The 27,336-nt window shown below is 40.4% G+C and overlaps 1 protein-coding gene across 3 annotated transcripts in view; it reads left to right on the top strand.

Annotated features, from left to right (window-relative positions):
- Nucleotides 1-14,780, top strand: part of srsf11 (serine and arginine rich splicing factor 11) — a 36,115-nt gene extending 21,335 nt beyond the window's left edge. For all 3 annotated transcript variants that reach the window (XM_078561252.1, XM_078561254.1, XM_078561253.1), the window contains 7 exons: nucleotides 1,882-2,009; nucleotides 2,779-2,860; nucleotides 6,584-6,712; nucleotides 6,887-6,970; nucleotides 13,010-13,123; nucleotides 13,557-13,710; nucleotides 13,886-14,780. In XM_078561252.1, the coding sequence (XP_078417378.1) occupies nucleotides 1,882-2,009; nucleotides 2,779-2,860; nucleotides 6,584-6,712; nucleotides 6,887-6,970; nucleotides 13,010-13,123; nucleotides 13,557-13,710; nucleotides 13,886-14,089 (895 nt within the window). In that variant the 3' untranslated portion in view covers nucleotides 14,090-14,780. The remainder of the gene's footprint in view (nucleotides 1-1,881; nucleotides 2,010-2,778; nucleotides 2,861-6,583; nucleotides 6,713-6,886; nucleotides 6,971-13,009; nucleotides 13,124-13,556; nucleotides 13,711-13,885) is intronic.
- Nucleotides 14,781-27,336: the final 12,556 nt, after the last annotated feature.

The raw sequence follows: 27,336 nt of genomic DNA, 5'->3' as shown, positions 1-27,336 counted from the left end.
ATAGGTGCATGCAAAAGAATAATGCAGACTCAGTTGCGCCAAGTAATAATCGTAGGTTAGCATTCATCATTATAGCGCAGAAGGAGGCCGGTCCCATTCTATCCCCGTAGCCCTGTAAGTGTATTTTCAAGTGCTCATCCCGTTTACTTCTGTAATGATTGCCTCCGTTCCCATCCTCCTTGTAGGCAGTGTTCCAGGTCATTACTGCTCATTTGTCCTTGTACAATCAGACAGTTGGGACAGCTTTCTTTGCTTGCTTTATTTGTCAAAAGCTTGTATGCCTCTATCAAATTTCCCTTCAATCACCTTTGCTCCAAGAAGAAGGACCCCAGCTTCCCTAACCTAATCTTGTAGCTATAATCCCTCATCCTTGGATCCATTCTGATAAATGCCAGCACCCACTTAAGAATCCTTACATCCTTCCAAAAGTGTGGTGACCAGAACTAGGTTCACTAGTTGTGGCATAATCAGTTTTATAAAGGTCCTTCTTACTTAATATCTCTGTTTATGAATCCCAGGATTCCATATACTTTGCTAATTACTCTTTCAATATGCCCAAAGATTTATGCACATGCACCCCAAGATCCCTTTGTCCTTGCACGCTCTATAGAACTATGCAGTTTACGTCTATATTGACTCTCCCTATCCCTTCGGCCAAAACACATCACTGCTCACTTCTCTGCATTAAATTCCATTGACTACACGTTCTCCTAGCCACGTGCTATTGCATTTGATTGGTATTCTTACTACTCGCCACGTGTCCAAGTTTAGTATAAGAAAAATTTTGAAATTTTACTCTCTTCCATTATCCAAGTCATTTGTAAGTGTCAAAAAGAAGTGATCCTAGCATTGACCCCCAGGGAATGTCTACCATCCTCCAGTTTGAAAATCAGCCATTTACCACAACTCGCTGATTTCTGTCCTTAAGCAAATTTTTTTTTATCCAAGTTGAAACAGCCTTCTATTCCATGAGTCATGATTTTGACAATCTGCTTTTAAGTGGTCCTTTGTCAAACACTTTGTTGAAATCAGGATAGAAATCAACCATTACATTCCCTTCATCAACCTTTTGTGTTACTTCATATAAACATTCAATTAGATTAATCAGACACCATCTGTATTTTGGAAATCTCTCCTAGCTCTCTAACTCAGATCTCTCCAAGTGCCTGTTAATAAGAGCACTGCTATTGGCCTCCATGCCTCTGTATTAGGGAAGGGAAAAAATGGCCAGATTAATTGCTGTCTGCTAGCCCCTGATGTGTGTATGCATGTATATATAGATACCTTCATGATCCAAGTCAGCCTGTTTGTCATCCACACATCACAAAGAGATACTTGGGTGAAGTATGAGTGTTGACAATTGTGAAACTTCAACTTGGTGAATGTTGGTGCCTTCAAGAGCCATTTGAAATTGAAGATGTTGGTATTTTTCTCCCTCGGCTTGATCATGTGGCATGTTTCAAATTTTTCAAAAGACACTTTGGTACATAGAGACTGGATGGGGAGTTGAGCAGCCTGTGTGGGCCCCAAACAGTTCCAAGCAGATCTTCATAAAGGACAAATATTAGTAGTTGATTAGTGAATGGATGATGGACAATTTTCCCAGCTAGATTGCTGTAGGACAGCACTGTCCGAGCTCATCAGCAGGAGCATGATGTGGCCAATCTGGAAACTGTAATGCTTCTGATCTGTACTGTTTGGAGAATCTTCCCTAGCTAATTAAATGAAGGTGCGACACCACTTAATAATGAGCCATATTGTCTTTCCTACCTTCCTTTCATGTGTTCAAGTTAAAAGCTGCATGTAATCCTTATTCAGATCAGATTTTCGGGGGGAAAGAAGTTTTGTCATGAGAGCTGCACTGTTTTCATTTTTTTTCAGGTTAAACCATGCTGCTGGTGCCATCGTGAGCCCAGCCCTGAAATCTGACACCTCTTCAAAAGACATCGAAGAAGCAATGAAGAGGGTTAAAGAAGCACAGTCACTGATCTCAGCAGCTATAGAAACTGGTAATACATTAATATTGTCTTATATCTGATATTAGTTTTATAGCTTAGACATAAAATAGAGTTGGGCTAAGATGTTGTAGAGCCAGGCTTACCTTGTATTCAATCTTGTATGATGGCTGGAAATGGCTTGATATACAAGTCCTCAGTGTAGTAATGTTTTGAAATGTGAAAGACTGCTTTTGGTGAATTGAGTAACAATTCTTTTCAATTAAATCAATTTTCTCATCAAAGCTCTTATCTTGATAGTAATAAACAATGGGTGCATTACTGTATTGGTCAGTGCAGCCAGTTAAATTCTTGTATATTTCAGTATACAAGATACCTGGAAGCGGCATGTGTTCAACATTTGTAACAGCTCTGTTAAATCAGCTACGTTGGCATAGACATTTTAGACAATTGCACATATTTGACTAATGTTATCTGCAGTGCGACAATAATGACCACTTAATTTCCAAGTAATACCCTGTTTGTTGGCTGTTTCCAAGGTCATTTAAAGTTTAGCAGGCAATGTAAAAAATAGCCTGAGTTATTCCCAGCATGTAAAGAGTCAACATTTTGGATTAATTTAAGTGTTGTGGTGCATGTTACGTTGGTTTGTGTTTACCTTTTTTCTTATATCTCTAATACCAAAATCCTATGTGCTTGCTACGAACTCTAAGCTAACTAAAAATTGTTGCTAACGAGTTTGTTTTTTAAAGCAAAGCAGCAGTGGCTTTGTATATTTTGTTACTTTTGAATTCTGCCAATTATTTTGGCTTTTGTATTTCAGACAAGAAGGATGACAAAAGGAAACATTCTCGATCAAGGTCTCGTTCGCGCAGACGGCGGTCCCGTTCCCGATCGAGGCATAGGTGAGAATAAGGGAAATGTTCCTGTTTTCATTGAGAATTTTATTGAGTTTGATTTGGCACATTTTGACAACTCAAATATAATGTAATTTGATTTGTTAGTTTACTGAAATTCATGGGAAAAATGCAACCTTCTGAACAATAAATAATTTTCCTTACTGATGTGCAAAAATAGAAATGATAGACTTGCAATAATTTGGGCCTACTTTTCCCAATAATACTCAAAGCAAGTATCACATTAATTTTACAGTGCAGAAGGAGGCCATTGGGTCCATCGTGTCTGCACTGGCTCTGAGTAACCCACCCAGTCCTCCACCCCTGCCTTATCCCAGTAACCTTACACATTCTTTTTAGGTAGCAATCCAATTCCCTTGATCGAACCTGCCTCCACCACCCTTTCAGGAAGTTTGTTAAAGATTCCAACCTCCTCTGGGTGAAAAAAATTTTCCTCCACATTTACTCTTTTTGTCAATTACTTTGAATATGTACCTTCTAGTTCTTGATGCTGTCCTGAATGGGAACAGTTTATCACTATTTACCCTGCCCATACCCCTCAGAATCTTGAATACCTCTCTCAAGTCTCCTCAGCTGCCTTTTCTCCAGAGAAAGAGTCCCAACCTCTAATATATCCTCATAGCTACAGTTTTTTATCTCTGGAATCATGCTTGTGAATCTCCTATGTGCTCTCTCCAATGCCTTCACATCCTCCAAGTATGGCCCCCAGACTGGACACAGTACTCCAGATGAGGCATAATTAGTGTCTTATACAAGTTCAACATGATCTCCTTACTCTTGTACTCAATGCTTTATTAACTGCTCTCTCAACATGCCCTGCCATCTTCAATGACCTATGTACGTATACACTGAGGTCCCTCAGTTCCTGTACCTCCTTTTGAGGCTCTCCCTTTAATTTATATTGTCTCTCCATATTTTCCTGCTAAAGTGAATCACCTCACTCTTCTCTGCATTGAACTTCATCTGCTACCTGTCTGCCTAATCCACCAACATGCCTATGTCAAGTATAAAGAAAAGTACAGCCCAGAATACAGTAGCTAGGATATATGCCAAGTCTTTTATTAGTTTCAGGAATTGCATATATTTCTATCTTTTCATCTACACCATCCATGATATAACGCTGCTCCTGCCGAGTATTAGGCCCAGAACCTGAGAAAACCAATTCTGTATCCCTTCCCCCACCCAAGTTTTGAGCAGTTCCTCTAAGCTCTTAAGTTCTTGATTGCCAGATGGTTGATCAAGAAGTCGAAATAAGCAAAAATGAGGGATGGTAAATACTAAGAATTACCATTTGCAATATAAAAGATTTCCAGACATGGTAGTGGATGGGGCAACTTGTATCTGAATGCATTCCAAGTAGTGCTTAATCCTGATGCAAGGTCTGAGCTAGTGAGACGTGGTTGATCCTGCTGACTGTAAGAATTTAAAGTAAATTTAACCCATTTTCTGTTTTAGCTGCATGTGAGTTTAAATTTATATCCTCTAACTTTCAGACTATCTGGTTGCCAAATTTGCCTACACTGATTTGGTAACTTGGACTGATTAAACTGGTGGATTTAAAAGTGCAGAAGTTTCCAGCAACTTCAATTTTAATAACAAATTGAAGCCTTCTTTCAGCCTTTGAGCAGCTGATCTCCATCTGGTTGTCTTCGCCATTGGCGAATACCCTTTGGAATCTCCTCCTGACTCCTTCCTTGGGCATGATTGAGAGGTGACGATCCAAATTCAACACTTGATGGAATGGGATATGCTTGTGTATCATCATCTCGCCCACTTGTACCATGTTGTACCTTTTCCTTGCTTTAGAGTGTTGAATAGCACCCTATAGGCTGTTAATCCTGTAAAGTGGGCGTGGTCTATTTGCATTACAGGGTCAACATTTATTGGCTGCACCAGGCCAGCCAGTGAATTCTCTTTCACTCTGATATTAGAAGGTTCCATTGTACCCGGTCTCTTATGTGGGACCCTTGGTTTGAGGCAGAGTTGCAGTTTGCCTCATGGGGTGGACTTCATTAACAGTGTCTCAAGGACAGGCATATGTTTTCTTATGAGGGAAGTGGGTGGAGGGTATGGGGTGCGAGGGGGAAGGAGTGTGTGCACGCGCGCATATGCGTGGGCAGGCCTGCTTTGCATGCGTGCGTGCGTGCGCCAAGGCGGGGGAGGGGGTGCGCGCCTTGCGTGTTCTTGACATTGTGTTTATGGACATTCAAAGATGTTTAGTAGTTTAGTGCAAAATAAACTTGTTAGCAAAATTGGGACCCATGGCATTAAAAGGATTAACAGCATGGATATAAAATTGGCTAAGGGATCGAAAACAGTCGTGATGAATGGTTGTTTCTCAGACTAAGCAAAGTATTTGTTGGTATTCCCCAAAAATTATTAGGACCACTGTTCTCTTCAAATATATATTAATGATCTGGGCTTGCCTCTGAAGGGGCATTTTGATAAGAGCAATGAGGGGAGGCAATATAAACTGAATAGTACAATTTTAATGGGTTTGTAGGTGCAGAGACATATGAGGTGTACACCGCTTTGAAAGTGGCAGAATAAAAAGTTGTTAAAGTGCATAGGAGTGCAAAAAACAAAGTGGTTACGCTAAACCTTCTGTGAAATACTGGCTGGATCTTGCCTGGAGTGCTTTGTTCAATTCTAAGAAAGATAAAGGGGGTGCAAAAAGAGATTTATTGCAATGGTACTAGGGAGGAGGGACTTTAGTTACATGGAAAAGCTAGGATTCTCCTTGGAGCAAGAAATTTAGGATGGGATTTGATAGAGGTTTTCAAAATCATGATCACTTTTGGTGGAGAAACTGCTGTGGCAGAAGGGTCAGTAACTAGAGGACATGGATTTAAGTATTGCTGAAGAAAGAGACGTCTCAGCTTTTTGCCTTGCATGCTTCAGGACCCTTGCAAGAATACCAATATAAAGGGAAAATTTCAGGGCAATGCCCTGACCAATCAGGGTCAAGCTACCTGGTTTAACTTTCAAACAATGCTTGGTAGTTAACTGTCAGTCATGATCAGTGGTGCATTCACCATGGCAGCTCCACTTGCCAACCAATCAGCACTGTCTTCACGTACAGTAAAAGTTGTTGTTTTCCCCTTATACTGGTATTCTTGCAAGTATTCTGACGAGTGCAAATTGGAAAGCTTAGACATGTCTCTTTTTTTGGCAATACTCAAGTTCTGCACTACCAAATGACTACATGGACTTAAGGTGATTGGCAAAATTTGCAGGGTGTTATGATATGGAATATACTGAACATATGTAAAACCCTTGTGATTGGGAAAATTTTATATTTGAGTAACTTAGTACATTCCTCGTTACATAGTACCCTCCATTAACTGTTCTAAATGTGTTTTTTGTTTGACATCTCACTTTTCTATTCCACAGAACCCCAGGTCGTCTTTACTGGAATATACTTTGTACTCTGGTTATTTTATAATTAAGCAAGGTTCACTTGGAAGACTTTACACATGGCAGCATCCTAGCTAACATGGCCTTTTCTGTCATACCTGTTTGACATTTATGTTCACACTGCAAGTTTAACCCATTTGTAGGATTTAGCTTGTGCTTTATAATTTGCTTTTGAGCAGTGGCCTCTAGTTTCCAGCTATTTATGTCGTAATCTATTCTTTAAACATAGGCTATATTGTTAAATGATGTTGATGTAGGATTATTTGTACTTAATGCAACCCGTGCTTTTAACAGGCGTTCCAGGAGCAGATCCAGAAGGCGTTCACATTCAAAGTCTAGGAGCAGGCGACGATCACGAAGTCCAAGGCGAAGACGGTCACGCTCAAGAGAGCGAAGGAGATCCAGAAGTATATCAAAGTCGAGGTTTGTTGCAGATTTGTTTTAGTATTTATGTAAGCATTTGTTACAATTCTCCTGGCTTCTGTCACTGAATTAATGTGGATTTTAATGTTTTTTTTTGTATAGTCAAACTGTTTGTGTGAGCTATGTAGAGCCACTTTATAGTATAAATTTTATATTTCCTGAATACAATTTTAGGGAAAAAAAGAAGGAAGAGAAAAAAAGATCAAAAACACCCCCCAAAAGCTACAGCACAACCAGGCGGTCTCGCAGTCCTAGCAGGTATGCATTCAAGTGGGGCACATTAAAAAACTACAATTTGGAAATGTGGGGTGAAGAGAATGAAGACAGGGTTGAATTTCTTCCTCCAGTTCATGGAGTCTCTAGTCCATGCAGCATCCCTCAATTCTCCAGCCTCCCATCGTTCAGTAGACCACTGAAGAGGCATGTTTTAGAACTTCAAACAGCAAGTAAAATTAGGGGCAAGATCTTGTGTTGCTCAGTGGCATATAACATTGAAGCGCAATGTGTTGTTTGGTGTGTATCAACACCTATTGACCAGTTGGAAACTGAATTTTAATAATTTCAGTCTGTACGTTGAAGAGATTGTTCTGTTTTCGTAACTTGAAAAATGATTTGTGCAGCTACAGGTGTCTTTGTTCTCCCTTTTAATTTTCCCTCAATTGTCATAGACACAGGAGTAGGCCATTCAGCCCATTGAGCCTGTTCTATCATTCAATTAGATTGTGGCTGAATATCTACCTCAGTGCCACTTTCCCACATTATCTCCATTTCTCTATGACAGCCTTAAGAAATCTATCGATTTCTGCCTTTAACATGCTCAGTGATTGAGCTTCCACAGCCCTCTGGGGTAGAGAATTCCAAAGATTCACCACCCTCTGGGTGAAGAAATTCCTCATCATCTCAGTCCTATCCCTTATCCTAAAATTGTGTCCCCTGGTTTTAGACTCACCAGCCTTATCGACATCCATCCTGTCACACCCTGTAAGAATTTTGTAAGTTTCAATGCCACCCCTAATTTTTCAAAACTCTAGGGAATACAGACCCAATCTTCCTTTATTAAATAAAATAATCCTGTCGTCCCAGGGATTAACCTGGTGAACTTTTGTTGCACTCCCTCTATGGCAAGTTGTATCCCTCCTTACGTAAGGGGACCAAATCCCTACACAGCACTCCAGATGAGGTCTCAACAAGGCTCTATACAACTGCAGCAAGACATCTTTACTCCTGTATTTAAATCTTGTGATGAAGGCCAACATACACATTTGCCTTCCTAATTGCTTGTACGTGCATGCTTACTTTTAGTGACTCATGAAGAAGGATATCTGCACTTCCCAACCCCTCTCCATATTCTGCTTGTTTTTTCTAACCTCAGTGAATAACTTCACACTTATTCACATTATGTTTCATCTGGCATGTTCTAGCTTATTCCAAGTCCTCTTGGAACTTCCTTGCATCCTCCTCACAGCTTGCGTTCCCTCCCAGTTTGGTGTCATCAGCAAATTTGAAAATATTACAATTGGTCCCCACATCCAAATCATTTTTATAGATTGTGAATGGCTGTGGACCTAGCACTGATCCTTGCAGCACCCCACTAGTAACAGCCTGCCATCCTGAGAATGATCCGTTTATTCCTACTCCTGCTTTCTATCTGGTAACCAATTCTCAATCCGTGCTAGTGAAGTTCCCCCAATACCACGTATTCTAAAACAAAAATAGCTGGAAAAACTCAGCAGGTCTGACAGCATCTGCGGAGAGGAAGACAGTTAACGTTTCGAGTCCATATGACTCTTCGTCAGAACTAAAGAAAAATAGAAATGAGGTGAAATATAAGCTGTTAGACGGGTGAGGACAGGTAGAGCTGGATAGAGGGCCAGTGATAGGTGGAGGCAAAGAAGAGATTGCCAAACAGTCATAGACAAAAGGACAAAGTGGTGTTGACGGTGGTGATATTAACTAAAGGATGTGCTAATGGTGACATTAAGGGTAGAAAGCAGGACGGGTAAGTGACAGATGGCCCTAGTGGGGGTGGGGTGCGGAGAAGGGAGCGAAATAGGTTAAAAGGTGGAGATAAAACAATGGATGGAAATAAATTTTAAAATAATAATAGAAATAGGTGGGGAAAGAAAATATATATATAAATTTTTAGAAAAAAGGGGGTGGGGATGAAAGAGAGAGTTCATGATCTGAAGTTGTTGAACTCAATGTTACGACCGGAAGGCTGTAAAGTGCCTAATCGGAAGACGAGGTGCTGTTCTTCCAGTTTGCGTTGAGCTTCACTGGAACATTGGGCAGGCGAAGGACGGACATGTGGGCATGAGAGCAGGGTGGTGTGTTGAAATGGCAAGCGACAGGGAGGTCTGGGTCATGCTTGCTGACAGACCAAAGGTGTTCTGCGAAGCAGTCACCGAGTCTGCATTTGGCCTCTCCAATGTAGAGGAGACCGCATTGGGAGCAGTGAATGCAGTAGACTAAATTGAGGGAAGTGCAAGTGAAATGCTGCTTCACTTGAAAGGAGTGTTTGGGCCCTTGGACAATGAGGAGGGGGGAAGTAAAAGGGTAGGTGTTGCACCTTCTGTGGTTGCATGGGAAGGTGCCGTGGGAGGGGGTTGAGGTGTAGGGGGTGATGGAGGAGTGGACCAGGGTGTCCCGGAGGGATTGCTCCCTTTGGAATGCTGATTGGGTGGAGGGGGGGTGGTGAAAGGGAAGATGTGTTTGGTGGTGGCATCATGCTGGAGTTGGCGGAGGATGGTCCTTTGAATGCGGAAGCTGGTGGGGTGATAAGTGAGGACAAGGGGGACCCTATCATGGTTCTGGGAGGGGGAGGAAGGTGTGAGAGCAGATGTGCGGGAAATGGGCCGGACACGGTTGAGGGCCCTGTCAACCACCATGGGTGGAAAACCTCGGTTAAGGAAGAAGGAAGGCATGTCAGAAGAACTGTTTTGGAAAGTGGCATCATTCAAACAGATGCGACGGAGGCGTAGAAACTGAGAGAATGGTATGGAGTCCTTACAGGAAGCAGGGTGTGAGGAGCTGTCGTTGAAGTAGCTGTGGGAGTCGGTAGGCTTATAATGAATATTGGTGGACAGTCTTATCACCAGAAATTGAGACAGAGGTCAAGGAAGGGAAGGGAAGTGTCAGTGATGGACCATGTGAAAATGAGGAGGGGTGGAAATTGGAAGCAAAATTAATAACCTGTGTGGGACCTTATCAAAAGCCTGAAAATCCAAATAACACCATATCCACTAGTCCTCCTTTATCAATGCTTCAAGAAACATTCTCAAAAACTCTAAACAAGTTTGTCAAACATGATTTCCCTTTCATAAATCTGTATACTCTGCCCAATTTTTACCATTCCTTTCTAAATGTCCAGTTTACACATGCTTAATAGATTCCAACATTTCCCTGCTTCAGATGTCAAACCAATAGGCCTGTATTCTCCATTCTCCCTCTCCTCCTTTCTTAATTAGTGGGGGTTACATTTGCTACTTTACAGCCTGCAGGAACCCTTCCAGAATCTATAGAATTTTGCACTATCCCTCCAGCTACCTCCTTCAACACTCTGGGATGAAGCTCATCTGGTCCAGGGGATTTATCAATCTACAATCCAGTTAACTTTTCAAGTACTACGTCTTTACTAATATCAATTTCTTTTAGTTCCTCAGTTTCGCAAGTCCCTTGGTTGCCTAGTATTTCTGGAAGATTTTCTGTATCACCATCTGTGAAGAGTAGATGCAAAGTAACTTTTCAGTTTCTCTGCCATTTCCCTGTTCTCCAGTATAGATTTCCACACTTGTAATGAGCCCACATTTGTCTTAATCTTTTTAACATAGCTAAAGAAGTTTTTACAGTCTGCCTTATGTTCCTTGCTAGTTTGCATTCATGTTCTTTTTTCCCTTAATCATTTTCTTGGTCCCCCTTTGGTGGATTCTAAATTGCTCCCAATCCTCAAGCTTGCCACTTTTTCTGGCATCCTTGTAAGCCATTTCCTTCGATATAGTGCAATGTTTAAATTATTAACCATGGTTGACTTGCCTTTCCCTTTGTGGTTGTGCCTTAGAGGAATGTATATCTGTTGTAAACGATGTAGTATTTCCATAAATACTAGCCATTGCCTGTTTACCATCAAATCTTTTAGTGCACCTTCCCAATGCACCATAGCTTTCCCCTCATACTTTCATAATTTCTTTTCATCAGATTTAAGGCCCTAGTTTCATAATGAACTATATCTCATTCAAACTTAATGCAAAATTTTATCATATTATGGTCACTATTTCCCAAAAGCTCCTTTATAGCAAGGTTACTAATTAGTCCTTTCTCATTACACAACACTAAATTGAAAATAGCCTGATCTCTAGTTGGCTCCTCAGTGTACTGCTCCAGAAATGCATCTTGGACATAACTCCCGGAATTCCTCCTCCATAACATTAGTACAGATTTGGTCAACCCAGACTAATTATTACTGTTACCCACATTACATGCATCTCTCAATTATCTGATTTTTACTATGCCCCACTACAGTTTAGCCTATAAACAACTCCCACCAATGTTTGCAGTACTTTGCTGTCTCTTACTTCTACCCAAACTGATTCTATATCTTGATCCTTCGATTTAAGATCCTTTCTTACTAATGTACAGATCTCATCCCTTACTAAGTGTGCTATCCCACTTCCTTTTCCTTTTTGCCTATCCCTCCAGAATGCTGAATATCCTTGGATATTCAGTTCCTAATCTTGGTCATCCTGTAGACATGTCTCTCTAATGACAATTAAATCATACCCATTTACCTCAAGTTGTGCATTCAAATCATCAACCTTTTTGCAAATGCTACTTGCAATCAGATGGAGTGCCTTTAATTCTGCTTTTTTAACATTATTCTCTAATCTTTTTGATGCTTGCCTATGATTTGTCTGTCTTCTATTTTTGCTTTCTGCTTTTCTACTTCCCTTCACCAGTTTTGCTTCCCTCAAATCTGAGCTCGCTCTCTCTCTCAGGTTCCCATCTTCCTGCCAATCTAGTTTAAGCACTCCCCAGCAGCATTAGTGAGTCTTCCTGCGAGGATGTTAGTTTCGGTCCTGTTAAGATGCAGCCCATCCATCTTGTACAGGTCCCCCCTGCCCCAGATTCGGTCCCAATGTCTCAGAAATCTGATGCCCTCCCTCCAGTTCCCCAGCCAATCACTCAATTCTCATATTTTGATGCTCACTAGCACATGGGATCGGAAGTAATCTTGAGATTACTGTTTTGGAGGTCCTGCTTTACAATCTCCTTCCTAGCTCCCTGAAATCTGCTTTCAGGACCTCATTCTCCCTCCCTACCTAAGTCATTGGTACTGATGTGGACCATGACCTCTGGCTGTTCACCCTCTCCCAGAAGAATATCCTGGAGCTGCTCCATGACATTCTTGATCCTGGCACCGGGGAGACAACATACCATCCTGAAGTCATGTCTACGACCACAGAAACGAATCCCCTGTCACTGCTGCTGTTCCCATCTTCTTCCTCTCTCCAGTACAGCTGAAGTGCCGCGAACTTGGCTCTGACTGCACCGAACTCCTCCAAGGAATCAACGCCCTCATCGATATCCAAAACGGAAAACCGATTAGCGAGCGAGACTTTAGGGGACTGCTGCACTATGTGCCTGGTTCTTTTGGACTGACTGGTGGTCACCCATTTCCTTTCTGCCTCCATGCTTCTAGCCTGCGGTGTAACCACCTCTATCCACATAGCACTCAGCCTCACAGATGTGCCACAGTGGCTTGAGCTCTGAAACTGGGAGCTCAAGTTTCTGCAGCTGGTGACACTTCCGGCATGTGTTCATCTAGGTCACCAGTAATGTCCACAACTTCCCTCTCACTACAGGACGTGCATTCCATGCGACCAAGCTGTCCTGCCATGCCTTAAAAGTTAACTTAACAAATCTTACTAGTATTGATAAATCTGACAAATATTTAACACACTTTTACTAGTTACAGTAAACCTTACTTAAAGCACTTCTTTCCCCCATGCACCAAATTCCCACGTGAACTTGATTCCGCTACTCATTCTATGTTGTGCTCGGGCGTAGTCTCTGTACTGTGAGCCCCTTACTGACTGGTGCACAACAAGTTTTGCCTTTTAGAAAATAAGTTGTTGCATTAACTTTTGACAGTTGTAAAAGTTTGAACTGTGGGAGCAAGAGGCCAATGCAAATAGTTAACTTCTACAGAACGCTATCTGCGTCTATATGACAATTCATATAAATGCAGGATTTTTATGCAAGAGTAATGGAATGCCATAATTAAAATGTTCCCTTTGACAGAGACAGAGAGCGAGAAAGAGAACGAAGGCGTAGAAGAAGTAGGACTATTTCAAGGTCCCCAAAGAAGTCAAGATCACCCAAGCGTAAACTGTCACGGTCACCATCCCCTAGAAGGTAAATGTTTGATACATGGACTTTGTTTTAAATTACTACTGTTAATGAACTGAACCATATCTGTGTAGTTCATGTAAATGTATCTTAATATGCATTTGTACCTTCTGGCATAGTGAAAAAGTTTGCAGGATCAATTTCTGTTATAATAAAACTTCTCTGTGCTTGCAGTTTGGCTCACTGATAGCATTGTTGATTTAGTTAGAAGGTTCTGGATTATGGTGCAGTTCGTGATGTAAAGTGACACTTCAGTATTGGAAGTATTATGTTTTCCAATGAAAGATTAAATCAAAGCCTTAATCTTTTTGCTTTTCTTTGTCTTGTCCCTTCTCATTTCCTTTTTCCCCAAAGAAAAATTAGCCAACTTTTTAAACTTTTCCTTGTCTTAAATAGAACTTCAACTTGTTTGAAGATGTTGACCAATATAATTTTCCAGGCACAAGAAAGAAAAGAAGAAGGACAAAGACAGAGACCGAAGCAGAGAAGTGGAGGAAAGGGAGAGATCATCTAGCAAAAAGAAGAAGAGCAAAGACAAAGAGCGAGAGAAGGAGAGGGAGAAAAAAGCAGAGAGTGAAAAGGGAGATGTGAAGGTAAATTTGAAAGTGTACAGAATATTAGAAAATGTATAATCTCCCTTCTATAAATTTGTACTGGTTTGAATCAATACTGTTCTGTGGGAGTATGTGAAGTTGAAATTTAAGTGAGGTAATTTTATGTGGGTTGGTTTATCGAATTGGACAATTCAAAGTTTCCTACTTTATGCAGGTTACAAGAGATTATGATGAAGAGGAACAAGGATATGACAGTGAAAAAGAAAGGAAGGAAGAGCAGAGAGTTTCTGAATCTGGAATGTCCCCAAAACTGAAAGAGTTAGCACAACCAAGCGACAAAGAAAGTACAGATGTTGTTAAAGAGTCAAAGGTCAATGGCGATGACCACCATGAAGAAGACATGGACATGAGTGAATAAATTTAGTGAAAGCTGATTTATATTCCTAATGTGAAGTGATTATTTTTAGCAGTGCTTTCTGTCAGAATTGAAGTGTCGCCCTTCTGTTATATTTTCTACAATTAGAAAGTGGTGACCTTGGCACCTGCCTTGTTTGACAGTTTGTGAAAGAGGTGTACAGATGACTTGGTTCAGGAAGTGAAACTGCACTTCTAATAACATCAGATTGGTGTGCCAGTAAGAAGCTTTTTTCTGAAATGTATGCAGGGATCTCCTTGACAAGAGTAGGAACCCCAGAAATGTGTAATATTTGTCTAAAGAGACTCAACCAATACTGATGTAGATAGTTACATACCCTATGAGCCTTGTGACTGTAGATTTGAGTTCATGTAGTTCACTGTTTATTTAGCTTTCTTAGTTTTAAGTGGCTTTGTCTGCTTTTGTATGTAGATCTACTAAATAACGTACTTTGATATTCCCTGCTCTTCAACTTATCACTCGTATTGCACATTTTTCATAAGAGTGGGCATCTGCACAAACTGGATTTAATGTGCAAAGTCTTGTGAGGAAAATAGTTTTCTTTACCTTGATACTGACAAGTCTGTCAGTTTAGCAATTTTGGCTGCAGTATGTGCCATGGTCTTGTACAGTTTATGAAAACAATTTCTGTTTTACATGTGAGCTTTGATAATAAAAGCTATTTTAAAGCCTGGTACAGATCCTGCTCATTATTTCATTTGGAGCTTCTTTAGTCAGGCCTTCAAGTTGTTCAACGTTTTGTAAAAACTTGAATTCAAATGTAACAGATGTGTGATGGAATATAATTTGTGAATCTGCTGTGAAAGTGGATTGCGGTTTTTTTTCTTATTTAAACCAGCTATAAATAAAGGTAAAATGAATTTAATTAAGTTTCTTTCCCCCATTTTGTTTGTTTCCAAGCTGCAGCTGGAGGAGCAAAATGGCCTGGCCTGGCCAACCGATCTTCCAAGCCACTTCTAATGCTGATTTTCTCTTACCTTCTGCCTTTCCTAGAGGTATAAACTAATAGTTATGACTTCAGTGCCTTTTGGAAGGTATTATACCCTGCCAGATTCTGTTCACACATGCTCAGTTGCAGGAAGAGTGGCTAGACAGGTGTTTCTTTCTCATCCCAATTAAGTGCTGAGGCCATTTGTCACTAAAGCTATGCTTGAAGGTTGAGAACACAATGTAGACCAGAGCTTGAATGTGGACCATTGCTGATCTATATTCAGTTGCAAGTTGCTGATACATAAGGGGAGCTTGCTGATCATTTTTATTGACATTAAGAATTGTACTTTGTAGGGATCGAAGCAAGTGGCGTTCTCGTTGGCTAGCAGAGCTGAGATTAAAACCTTAATTTACTTAAGTTGAGCATTTAATTTCTAGTATGATACATTTTGAATCCTGACAAATGTGCAAGTTGCAAAGAAATATTAATGCTTAGATTGGGAAAGCCCTCCACACACAAAATTCACCAATTTGCTACCTTTTGTACGACAGCTGATTTCTCTTACAGCCCAGCTGAAACTTGCAACTGCATGAGTTGACTGTATTTAGTACAAAAAAGTAATAAAAGAAACATGGAGAAGGTAGTGTTCCTGAACTTTGATTCTTTACAATGGAATTAAGTTTTATACATCAAAATTCCAGCTTGGATCAGGTATGTTTATCTGAGTAAGATCTGCTATTTATTCAATTTTGGACCACAGTAGTGCAGAATTCACCCAGCAAGTCTGCACTGGCTCTCTGAAAGGGTATTCTGCCTAGTCCAACTCCCCTGCCTTATACCTGTAACCTTGCACATTCTCCCTTTTTTTCAGGTAGCAATCCAATTCCCTTTTGAATACCTTGATTGAACCTGTCTCCTCCACCCTGTCAGGAAGCTTGTTCCAGACTCCAACCACCCCCTCGCTGGGTGAAAAAAATTTTCCTCACGTCACATTTCTTTTGCCAATTATTTTGAACCAGTGCCGTCTAGATCTTGATGCTCTCTTGAGTGGGAACAGTTTCTCACTATTGACCCTGTCCATACCCCTCAGGATCTTGAATACATCTATCAAGTCTCCTCTCAGCTTTCTATTCTCCAAGGAAAATAGTCCCAACCAGTCCAATCTATCCTCATTGCTACAGTTCTTCATCCCAGGAATCATTTAGATGTATTCTAATGTTACTTATCAAACTTGTTAAATTGGTATGTGGTTTGATTTTTTTCGAGTGATGTTTAGATTGTGCCATCTCACTTAAAATAGCACTTGTCTTGAATTTATTCCTTGGGCGAATAGTTGTGTGGAAACTATTAAGCACCATGAACAGGCGAAGATGGTCCCCAGTTCAATTTTTGACATATGGAATTACCTGACATTAGCTGGTAGTGACAATACAATTATTGCAAATTGGCATGTGCACCCAAGAATAAGGGAAGATAGTACAGAACAATGTGGACCTTAAGTAAGTAACTCAGGATTGGTTGTGATGCTGCCTTTTTCCACTATGGTTAAATCAAAAAGTAAAAGGCAGGGTGGAACTTAAAATAACATCAATACAGAAAAAGTAATGGGACTTAAGACTGACAAATCCCCTTGACTGGATAGTTTGCTTCCTAGGGCCTTAAAAGAAGTGGCTGTAAAAATGGAGAATGAAATTCCCTACATTCTGGAAAGGTAGTGGGTTGAAAAGCCACAAATGTAACACTAAGATAAAAGTAAAATACTGCGGGTGCTGGAAATCTGAAACAAAAACAAAAATAGCTGGAAAAACTCAGCAGGTCTGACAGCATCTGTGGAGAAGATAGTTAATGTTTCAAGTCCGTATGACTCTTCATCAAATGTTCAAGAAAGGAGGGAGTCAGAAAACAGGAAAGTATAGGCTAGTTAGCCTAACATCTGACATTGGGGAAATGCTAGAATCCGCTATTAAATATAAGAAGCAGGGCATTGACTGATTAAAATCATAATACAATGTGGTTTGAGAGAGGAAACTTGACTTAAGTTTTGACTAATGAGAGTTCTTGGACATAATAAACAGGTTCAATAAAGGGGAACCAGTAGCTGTTCTGTATTTGGATTTTGAAAGGCATTCGATAAGGTGCCAGATAAAAGGTTACTACAGAAGATAAGAGCTTAGGGTGTTGAGTGTGATATTTTAGCATGGATAGGGAACTGGCTAATGGGAAACAGCTGGGAAAAATGGGTCATTTTCACTATGGCAGACTAATGGAGTGCCAAAAGGATCACTGCTGGGGCCCCAACTATTCATTATAGATTGTAATGACTTGGATGAAAGGAATGACTGCATTGTGGCCAAATTCACTGACGATACAAAGATAGGTAGGATAGCAAGTTGAGGATAGGTTAAGTGAGTGGGTAAAAATTGGCAAATACATAATGTGGGAAAATGTGAGGTCCACTCTGGCAGGAAGAATAAAAACGCACAATATTATTTGGACTGCAGAGGGACCTCTTTGTACCTGTTGGGATTCAAGTAATTAGGAAGGCAAATTGAATGTTGGCCTTTATTGCAAGGGAGATGAGAGTATAAAAGGGAAGTATGGGAGGCATGATTGGGAAATTTGCAGATGATACAAAAATTGGCCGCATAGTTGATAGTGAAGAGGATGGTTGTTGGCTCCAGGATCGATATCAAATGGTTTGGTTGAGTGGGCAGAGAAGTGGCAAATGGAATTCATTCTGGAAAAGTGACAGGTAATGCTTTTGGGACAGGCAAGCAAAGTAAGGGAATACGAAGGACTGAGGGAGTGAGACACCTTGGAGTGCATGTCCACAGGTCCTAGAAGGTGGCAGGACAGGTGAACAATGTGGTCAAGAAGGCCTATGGAATGCTTTCCTTTTTTGGTGAGGTATTGAATACAAAAGCAGGGATGTAATGATGGAACTGTATAAAACACTGGTTAGGCCATAGCTGGAATTGTGTACACAGTTCTGGTCATTACAGGAAGGACATAATTTCTCTGGAGAGAGCGCAGAGGAGATTTACAAGAATGTTGCCAGGGCCCGAAAATTGCAGCAATGAGGAGAGATTGGATAGGCTAGGGTTGTTTTCCTTGGAACAGAGGAGGCTATGGGGTGACCCAATTGAGGTGTATAAAATTGAGAAGCCTAGATAGGGTAGACAGGAAAGACTTGTTTCTCCTAGCTGAAGGGTCAATTACCAGGGGCCATAGATTTAAGGTGATTCATAGAAGGATTAGAGGGGACATGGTGAAAAACTTTTTCAGCCAGAGGGTGGTGGGTGTCTGGAATTCACTGCCTAAGTTGGTGGTTGAGGTGGAAACACTCAACTCATTTAAAAGGTACCTGGATCTGCACCTGAAGTGCTGTAATCTGCAAGGCTACAGACCAGGTACTGGAAAGTGAGATTAAAATGAGTGGCTATCTTTTTTTCTCTTTTTGGCCAGCATAGGCACAAGGGTCTGAATGGTCTCTGCTCCATAACTTTTCCATGGTTCTATGGTCTTACTACAACTGTACAGGCATTGGTGACACCACACCTGGAGTACAGTGTACAGTTTTGGTCACCTTTCTTGAGGTACATACTTGCATTGGCAGCAGTTTAAAAAAGGTTCACTAGGTTAATTTCAGGGATGAGGGCTTTGTCTTATGAGGAAAGATTGAGCATTTGGGCCTAATACTTATTGGAGTTTAGAAAAGCGAGAGGTGATCTTATTGAAACATGTGATTCTGAGGGAGCTTGACAGTATAGATGCTGAGAGGATGTTTCCCCCTCTGGGGAATCTAAAAGTAGGGGGCAGTTTCAAAATAAGGGATCTCCCATTTAAGACAGGTGAGGAAGAATTTCTTCTGAGGGTCAGTAGTGTTTTAATTCTTTCCCCCGGCAAACAGTGGAGGCTGTGTCATTGAACATACTTAAAGCTGAGTTAGATTTTTATTGTGAGAGTCGAGGGTTACGGGGGACAGGCAGGAAAATGGAGCTAAGGCCATTCAAATTGGCCATGAACTTAAATAGCAGAATAAGCTTGAGCCAAATGGTCTACTGCCTGCCAGACATCCACATGAAAAGTTACTTATGTAAATTACAAGATGGCTGTGGGATGATTTCCCAGCAAAAAATAAGCACTAAGGAGGAAGAAGCTACTTGATAGAGAAAAAAAATTGAGCATGTAAAAATGTTAACCATCTTGTTGAAAGGTATGTTTTTCAGAGTCTCATTTTCTGATTTTCCCTATGCAGTTCATGGAAGAGCCTATCTGCTTTAAGCATGCCATCTCACTGATCTTTCTAAACTGGTACCCCTTATTTGTTTTGTCTCTTCTAATAATAAAGTATGATCCTAATTGAGGCTCCAGTTGTTGAGTGAATACTTATGATTCACAGCTTTTTGGCTAATGCTGAAGGCAAGGGTCCTTCCTTGTACAATTGTTTAGCAACTTGCATAAGTGACTATCAAAAATTCACTTTAAAACAGGAAAGTCGGGAATATTTATTGCTCAAAGTCTGCCTACTTTTATGGAATAAAACACTATAGAATATAAACATTTGTAGTAATGTTGATTTTCTTGCAAGTACTGTACTCAGGCCTAAAAGAGCTGTCTGGAAATGTACACTAAAGATTATGGATAGAAATTTTCTAGCCCAGTGGTTTTCCAGGATCACTTTCAGTTGTGGTGCTTCCCCAGTAATGTTATAGCAAAAAATATATAATCTTGGCTTGCCTTCTTGGAAATACATATTTTTAAAATGAGCAGGAGAACCACCATTAGACCAAACAATCTTGACTTTTTTTCCGGTATCAACCATACCTATGTCTTCTCACCCCAATCTAAAAAATCTATTCTCTCTACAGAAAGACATCCATGTATCTCTTGATCCATTTTATGTGTGTTGGGGGCCCTCTCTCGTAATTCCATAATTTTATTAACCCATTGAGTGAAAAAAAATTAACTCAACTACTTTCGTGTTCCTTTTTTAAATGCCCTAATCCGTGATTCCTTGCCTATTGCAAACTTGTTTCTCCGGGTCGATATCATTAATACTAAATTTCAGATAAGTCACGTCATTCTTTTCCAAAGAACTATGCCCAATTTTCTTAACTTTTCTAATGTCTAGTTTCTACACTACTCAAGGTGAGGCTTTGTATTCTAACCCTCTAGATGTTTTTTTTTGCTTGGTCAAGTACCATTTAACAGTGCAAAATTGGGTCCGTTGTTTGGCCACTACCTGTGTTTAGGGACAGAAATGGAGTTCACAGTGCATGAACACTTGAGAGCTGTGCTGGGCACCGTATTGGTGAGGGTGTGCGTTTGCAGTGACGGCTACCTGTCAATGCTGATTAGGTGCAAGAGGTGCCACTTGAGCTCATTACTCCAGCTAATGCATTCTCTTAAACTCACTAGCTGAACTCACATTCAGCATAGCTTGGTGAATGAACACAGGACATGCAAACTAGGGAAAGCTACTGGGAGGGAGGAGGGAGAGAAGAGCTCTTAGCGGAAGGTAATCTCTGCCCAGGGTGAAGTTCAGTGAGGAATGATGTGGGCAATGTCTGTGCTTCACCAAGGATGTTATAAAATCTGCCACATGCTACAGCCAGGGCAAGGATCGCATTAGCAATGGCTATGAAGGTAACCAACAATGAACTTCAATGCGTCTAGTTCCTTCCAGCTTGGAGCTGGCGATATTTGTAACACCTTGCAGTTTGCTGTCCTCATGGGAGGTCAATGAGTGTCTCCATTTATTTAAGGCTAACTATATTTCATTCATTGCTGGAAAAAAGCAGCAGCCAGAGCAAACGTGGTTTTGCCAAGATTGTGCTGTTGACTGTGTGTACATTGCTTTGCAGGTGCTGCATGTCAACTCTGACCCATACTGGAACTGAATGGGATTCCACTCCCTCAATGTCCAATTGGTGTGTGGTCATATGCAGCAAATCATGCAGGTCCAAGCCTGCTATCCTGGCAGGTGCAATGCCTTAATTCTCCAGCAGTCTGCTGTGCCAACTGCATTTCCACCATTTATGGTAAACCAAAGGATGAATAATGCATGACGAGCTATCTGCTAACCATATGGCTGATTGGTATGCAACCCATGCACACATGAATTGTGATAGAGCAAACCGTTGTGCAGAACACCCTTTGCCGTACTCGGTAGAGTGCCAAAGTTAGTCACTGTCTGCTACGTGCTGCAGAAACTCGCTATCAGGAGGCAACCACTGCTATCATGGTGAGTAGCTGAGCTATGATATTCTATCACAATCATGATTTGTGCCTAACTAATGGTGGACAAGCCTTAGAGTTACATATCACATTTCCCAGCTTTCAGTTCTCTTGTAGCCACAGTATGTGCCTGGTCCAGTTCTGTTTTTGGTCAGTGACAACTATGGTTGATGGTGAAGGATTCAGTGATGGGAATGCAATTGGCTGTCAAAGGGAGATGATTAGATTCTTTAAATGGTCACTGCCTGGCATTTGTGTGGCACAAATATTACTTACCACTTGTTGACCGAAGTGTGAATGTTGTTCAGGTCTTACTGCATAGACAGAAACTGCTTAATTACATGAGTTGTAAATGGAACTGAACACTACTTCTGACCTTATGATGGAGGGAAAGTCATTGATGAAACAGCTGAAGATGTTTGGGCCTGGGACACTGCCCTGAGAAACTCCTGCAGTGATGTCCTAGGGCTGAGATGACTGGCCTCCAATAACCAAAATAGTCTCTCTCTCTAGCTAGTTTGACTTCAGCCAGTTAATCTTCCCCCTGATTCCTATTGACTTCCATTTTGCTAGGGCTCCTTGATGTCTGTCTTGGTCAAATGTTGCCATGATGTCAAAGGGAATCACTCGTGCCTCACTTCTGGAATTTAGTGCTCTTGTCCATGTTTGGCTGTAATGAGGGCTGGAGCCAAATGGTTTTGGTGAAACCTAAACTGAGCATTGGTGAGCAGGTTATTGATGAGTAAGTGCTGCTTTATAGCACTGCTGATGATGCCTTCTTCCATTACTTTGCTGATGATCAAGAGTAGACTGGATTTGTTCTGCCTGTTGTGGACATGATATACTTGGGCAATTTTCCAAATTGTTAGGCAAATGTCAGTGCTGTGGTTGTATTGGAACAGCTTGGACAAGGGTGTGGCTAGTTCTGGAGCACAAGTCTTCAGTAGTACAACTGAGATCTGGTGCCTTAAGCTGTTTCTTTATCACATGGATCAAAACGAATTGGCTGAAGATTAACATCTCTAATGCTGGGGACCTCAGGAAGAGGCCAAGATGAATCAGTACTTCTGAAGATGGTTGCAAACAGTTTAGCTTTGTCTTTTGCATTAGTGTTGAGCTTTTGGCATGCTTTTCTGTACTCTAACCTAAGGTTGATGGTATTGTTAGTGATGGATATGTTAGGCATAAAGCTGCAGATTTTGGTGGAATACGATTCCCCCATTGCTGGTGGCTCAGAGCACCTCACACAAGCAGAGTTGCTGAATCTATCCTATATAGGACAGGAGTAGTGCCACATAACACGATGGAGGGTGTCCTCTCTGCATAGACGGGACATGGTCTCCACAAGGACTATGCTGTGATTATATCTACTGCTCCTATCACAGCTAGATGCTTCTTTGATAGTTAGAATGAGGAGGGCGTGGTATTCCTCTTCCTTCTCTTGTTCTCTTACCACCATGTATCTATTCGTAATTCTGTCTTACATATTCTGTGTTGCCCTGGTCATTATAGCAGTTCCCAATACCAACAACAGAGCGAAGTGCAAGGAGAATGCCCACAGATTCACTAACAGATAAATACCTAATAAATGTGTCCTTTTGGTGGCACTGTGGCATTCACCTGATATGACATGAAATGTGTATTGTAAATATAACTTGTAATTGTAAGTGCCACATTGTACTGAAATTAAATTTGACATTGCACAAAATGCAATAGTTCAAACTTATGTAATGTACCTTAAATTTTATGAATAAAGTATATTTTTGTGAAAAAACATCAGGCTGATTCCTGACTCTCAAATTCAGGCATCCCTCCAAACAGTTCAATATAGGTTTATTCAATGCCGCTCGACTCAAACATCAGTTTAAAAATAGTTTGACATCTGGTCTGTATCTCTCTGTAGCATAGTTCTTTTTTTTGTAAGTACATGAGTCCTGAGGATTTTATTGAATTGGAATAAATAGCAAAACTTGCATCATTCATTGCCTGGTAGAATGATGCACAGTTGCAAATCAAGGTGGCAACATTCCAACAAGGAGGCAGATGTCCAAAGCCAAATCTGAAAGATAAAGGATGTGTAGTGGGAGGAGAAAACCCAAGAGATCCAACAATATGCTGACAATTGATATGCAAGGCTTCTTTTGAAACTACTAGGGTCGTCAATAAACCAAAGTCAAATGGACAAAATCCCCTTTGTTCACAGGATGGTATCTCCCTTCCCAAGGATGACAATGTCATCCATCAATGCTAGAGAAAACATTTCTGACAACTCAAATGTGAATCTACAGTGACAGCTGATACTGTCCAGACTATACTCCAGTGCCCTGGAGTAGAAGCCATGGGTGAACCACCATCAATGGGAGAGCTACAACAAGCAAATGGCTTAAAAATAAGAGCCTACAGTCCTGACTGTATTCCAGTGGAGATCTTCAAAGCTGGTGGACTGAGGAAAATTAACTTCTCTTCCAACACCACCACCTCACTCCCCAGACTTTGGGGATGCAATAACTAACTGATCAAGGGATATAAAAAGGAGGGGGGAAATTAAAGTTATTTCCCTCTTGTGCTAGCAGTGAAAATCCTGATATACATCCTCCTGAATCGCATCCTGTGGCTGAGGAATTCCTCCTAGAAACAGTGTGGCTTTAGACCTTCCAGGGGAATTTCTGACATGTTTTTTGTTACCAGACAAATCAAAGAAAATAGTCAAGAAAAGCAGGAACTCATCATTTGCATTCATCGTCCTGATCAAAGCTGACTCAGTAAATTGTGAGGCTCTGTGGGTTGTGTTCCAACGATTTGGATGTTCCAAGAAACTACTTCGCAATCCTGAAATTGCTTCATGATTATATGACTGCAACTGGCCTTGAACAAGAGATCCGAAACAGGCGCCTTCAAAATCCAGATCAGGGTCAAGGCTGTGTGACTATTTACAATCTACTTGACAGTGGCTATTCACCTCAATGATTAACTGTCCTGTCAGTGCTAAATACTGCCTAGATAGAAAATTCTTAAATCCGTCACCTCCATGCCAAAACTAAACCGACCATTACATGATTTATAGTTTGAGGATGACTGGAGTGTCATTGACCACTCCACACTAGATTTGCAAGCCACTCTCAATCTCTTCAATTCTGCATACAAGAGACTTTGCCTGTACGTCAATGTTGCCGACTGAGGCTTGGTCAGTCAAATATTCCACTTTCCATATATGTTAATGGAGACACTCTGGAATATATTGAGCACTTCCTATACCTTGGCAGACACCTCTCTGAAAAGGCCATAATTGACAAAGAGATCCAACACTGGATCAGCCGTGCCAGCTCAGGCTTTTACAAGTTACACCAGCAAGCGTTTGACAACAAAGACCTCCGCAAGTCAACAAAGTCCTAGTGTACAGAGCAGTTGTTGTCACCACACTTGTACTGGTGAGACCTGGATTGAGTATCAGCAACGCACAAGACAGCTAGAGAAATTACATCAGCAATGCCTCCGCTGCGTCTTCCAGATTGAGTGGGAGGACCTTCAAACGAACGCTGGTGTCCTTCTTGAAGACAGTTCCACAAGCTGCCAGGCAAAACTCCTGCAAAGTCCACTTTGAAAGACTGAACACCGTCTGAACGGCTGAAAAGCCTCTCATCTGGCCAGTCCTGTTCTCTCAACACAAATGGCCAATACTCCAAGGACAAAAAAAAATCTCAAGACACTCTGAAGCTGTATTGAATAATGGCAACATTGACATTAGTGGCTAGGAGGAGCTTACTGCCTATTGTTCAAAATGGGGACAACTTCTCCATCAAGCTGCATCATGCTTTGAGTCCCAATGTCTTGATGAGGCAGAGAAGGAAGAAAATCCTGCACTCAGGATCCCATTACTTCATGGAGCATCCTGACCCATGTGCCCAAAGATCTCAGGGCAGAGAATCGGCCTGTTTATTCACATAAGGAGCATGGCAGAAATTTGCCAGCCTGAAAATACCTCATCTTCAAATAGAGGGACAGCTGATAACAACCTGAATGGGGAAGCATTGCATCAGCATCTTCAGAAACAAAAAAAGTAACCAATAAAGCAGCTTAGGGAGCACAATATCAGACACAAATTTAGTAATTTTGTTGCAGAAAATAAATGGAATTTAAAAATGTTTTTATCTTTTGTTACAATCGTGTTAGGAACCGTTAAAGTTTAAAGAAATCTGAACATTCTGCAATTAACTGAAAATTATACTACAAGAACATTTTTAAAGAAAAACAAACTTTACTGTACAAAAATTAATGAAGTAAACACCACTAGCTTAAGACTTTAGCTTATTACTTATGCTGTAAACTCAGTTCTAGTTCTTTCTTACCCGCTCTCTCCACCCTCAAGAATTTCCTTATCTTACAAAATATTTAAAGTTTATTGACTTTTCTACTTTTTAAATTCCAAAATGTTCCATGATTCTGGGAAGCCATATTAATAATTTCTATAGTTAAGTTTCATGATCCTCTTCTCCAGAATTTGCGAGCTTTTAGCTTCTTTTGATATTGTTTAGATAACAATAGACACTGACTCTACCAAGGGGTCCAGAAATAGATCATTTATGCAAGTGCTTACACCTCTCCCTCCAACCTTAGGATAGCTTTTAACTGTAATTAATTACCAGCTTGTTTGAATTGCATTCACTTCAGGATTATTACCAGTTTCTAAATCAGGATTTATCTTACTTTAATACTAATTTTCTAAAGCTAAGTTATATTTTAAAACATGAATTATGAACTGGATATGAATAGTATGAAAGAATGGTAGAATTGATCCAACGAAATATGGTAAAGGGTTCAATACCACAAACAATTTAAAAATTGGGACGTCAGAAGTAGGATAGGCCTGTGGAATGAAAGTAAGGAAATGAGTCAATTAGACCCATTTCTGGAGATCAAAAAGGGGTCTAGATACATGATCAGATAAGGTGGCCTATTAGGAATAGGCTGGCTGGTGTAATAGACTTCCTTTTAACTACTAATTCTACAATAGCCATAAATGTAATTCAAATTAAAGCTAAATACAAAATAATGTAATTCAAATTAAAGCTACATACAAAAACACTAAACATGAACATTTCTAGTGGACAGGCGTGGCACTGGTTATTCACCATAAATACAATAATTTCTAGCAAAGGCGGATCAAAACACCGAAATGTTAAAGTATAAGCAGATTATTAATTCCAAGAATATATTATTAAAAATTCTGTACGTTACTGGTTCAGTTTTGATATGTTCAGAAACTCTTAGAAAATGTTTGCAGTTAAGTCGTAAAAAGTTTTCAATACCACAATTGACTGGAAAAACCCAGTTTGTGAATACCTTATTCCAACAATGAAACCTGGAAATTTTACCCTGAGATGTAGAATGTTGTTTTCTCAATTGCAGCTAATTTTCCACCTTTGACATAAATTATAGAAAGTAATACAGCACACAAAACACAGTTAAACCTGGCGTTAGATTCCACATTAAAAAGAATTTATGAAACCAGACAATATTACAATATTCAAATAACCTGGGTGTTCTATTGAGGTTTGTAAACATTTTTTTGCTATTTTATTGACATAGGGGAATTCATTTCCCCATCCTTTTGAGTTTGTGGAACTTATAAAATGTATCAGAATTATCTCAGCTCATTTTACAGAACTCACTAATTAACCCAAAAAGTTGAATGGACAGCAGAGGTTTCTTTAAAATCTCCAAATCAATACTCAGTATATGCAAGTAAGTTAATGCCAGAAATAACTTAGAATCAAATGCTACGGTCATCATAATATTACAATGGATTGCAAGATCAAAAACGAAAAAAATAAATTAGGATAATCTATTGGATCTCATCATAGCCATGGTAGTGGCTAAAGCCAGCAAAATATTGCAACAACACAATTTTACTTGGTCATCGGTTCTCATCAAGTCCCAATTTAAAAGTATGTGCAAGTGACATTCCCATGCTTTTAATCATTCATTACCTCCAATATACCTTTTCATCCCCTGGTTCCACTACCCCCAAAAATTTGGCTAATAGGAACTTGAAACAGGG

Source organism: Cetorhinus maximus, chromosome 17 (genome assembly GCF_964194155.1).
Source record: "Cetorhinus maximus chromosome 17, sCetMax3.hap1.1, whole genome shotgun sequence".
Classification (NCBI taxonomy): domain Eukaryota; kingdom Metazoa; phylum Chordata; class Chondrichthyes; order Lamniformes; family Cetorhinidae; genus Cetorhinus; species Cetorhinus maximus.
Note: the sequence above shows the minus strand (reverse complement) of the source record. Positions and strands in the feature narration are given on the sequence as shown.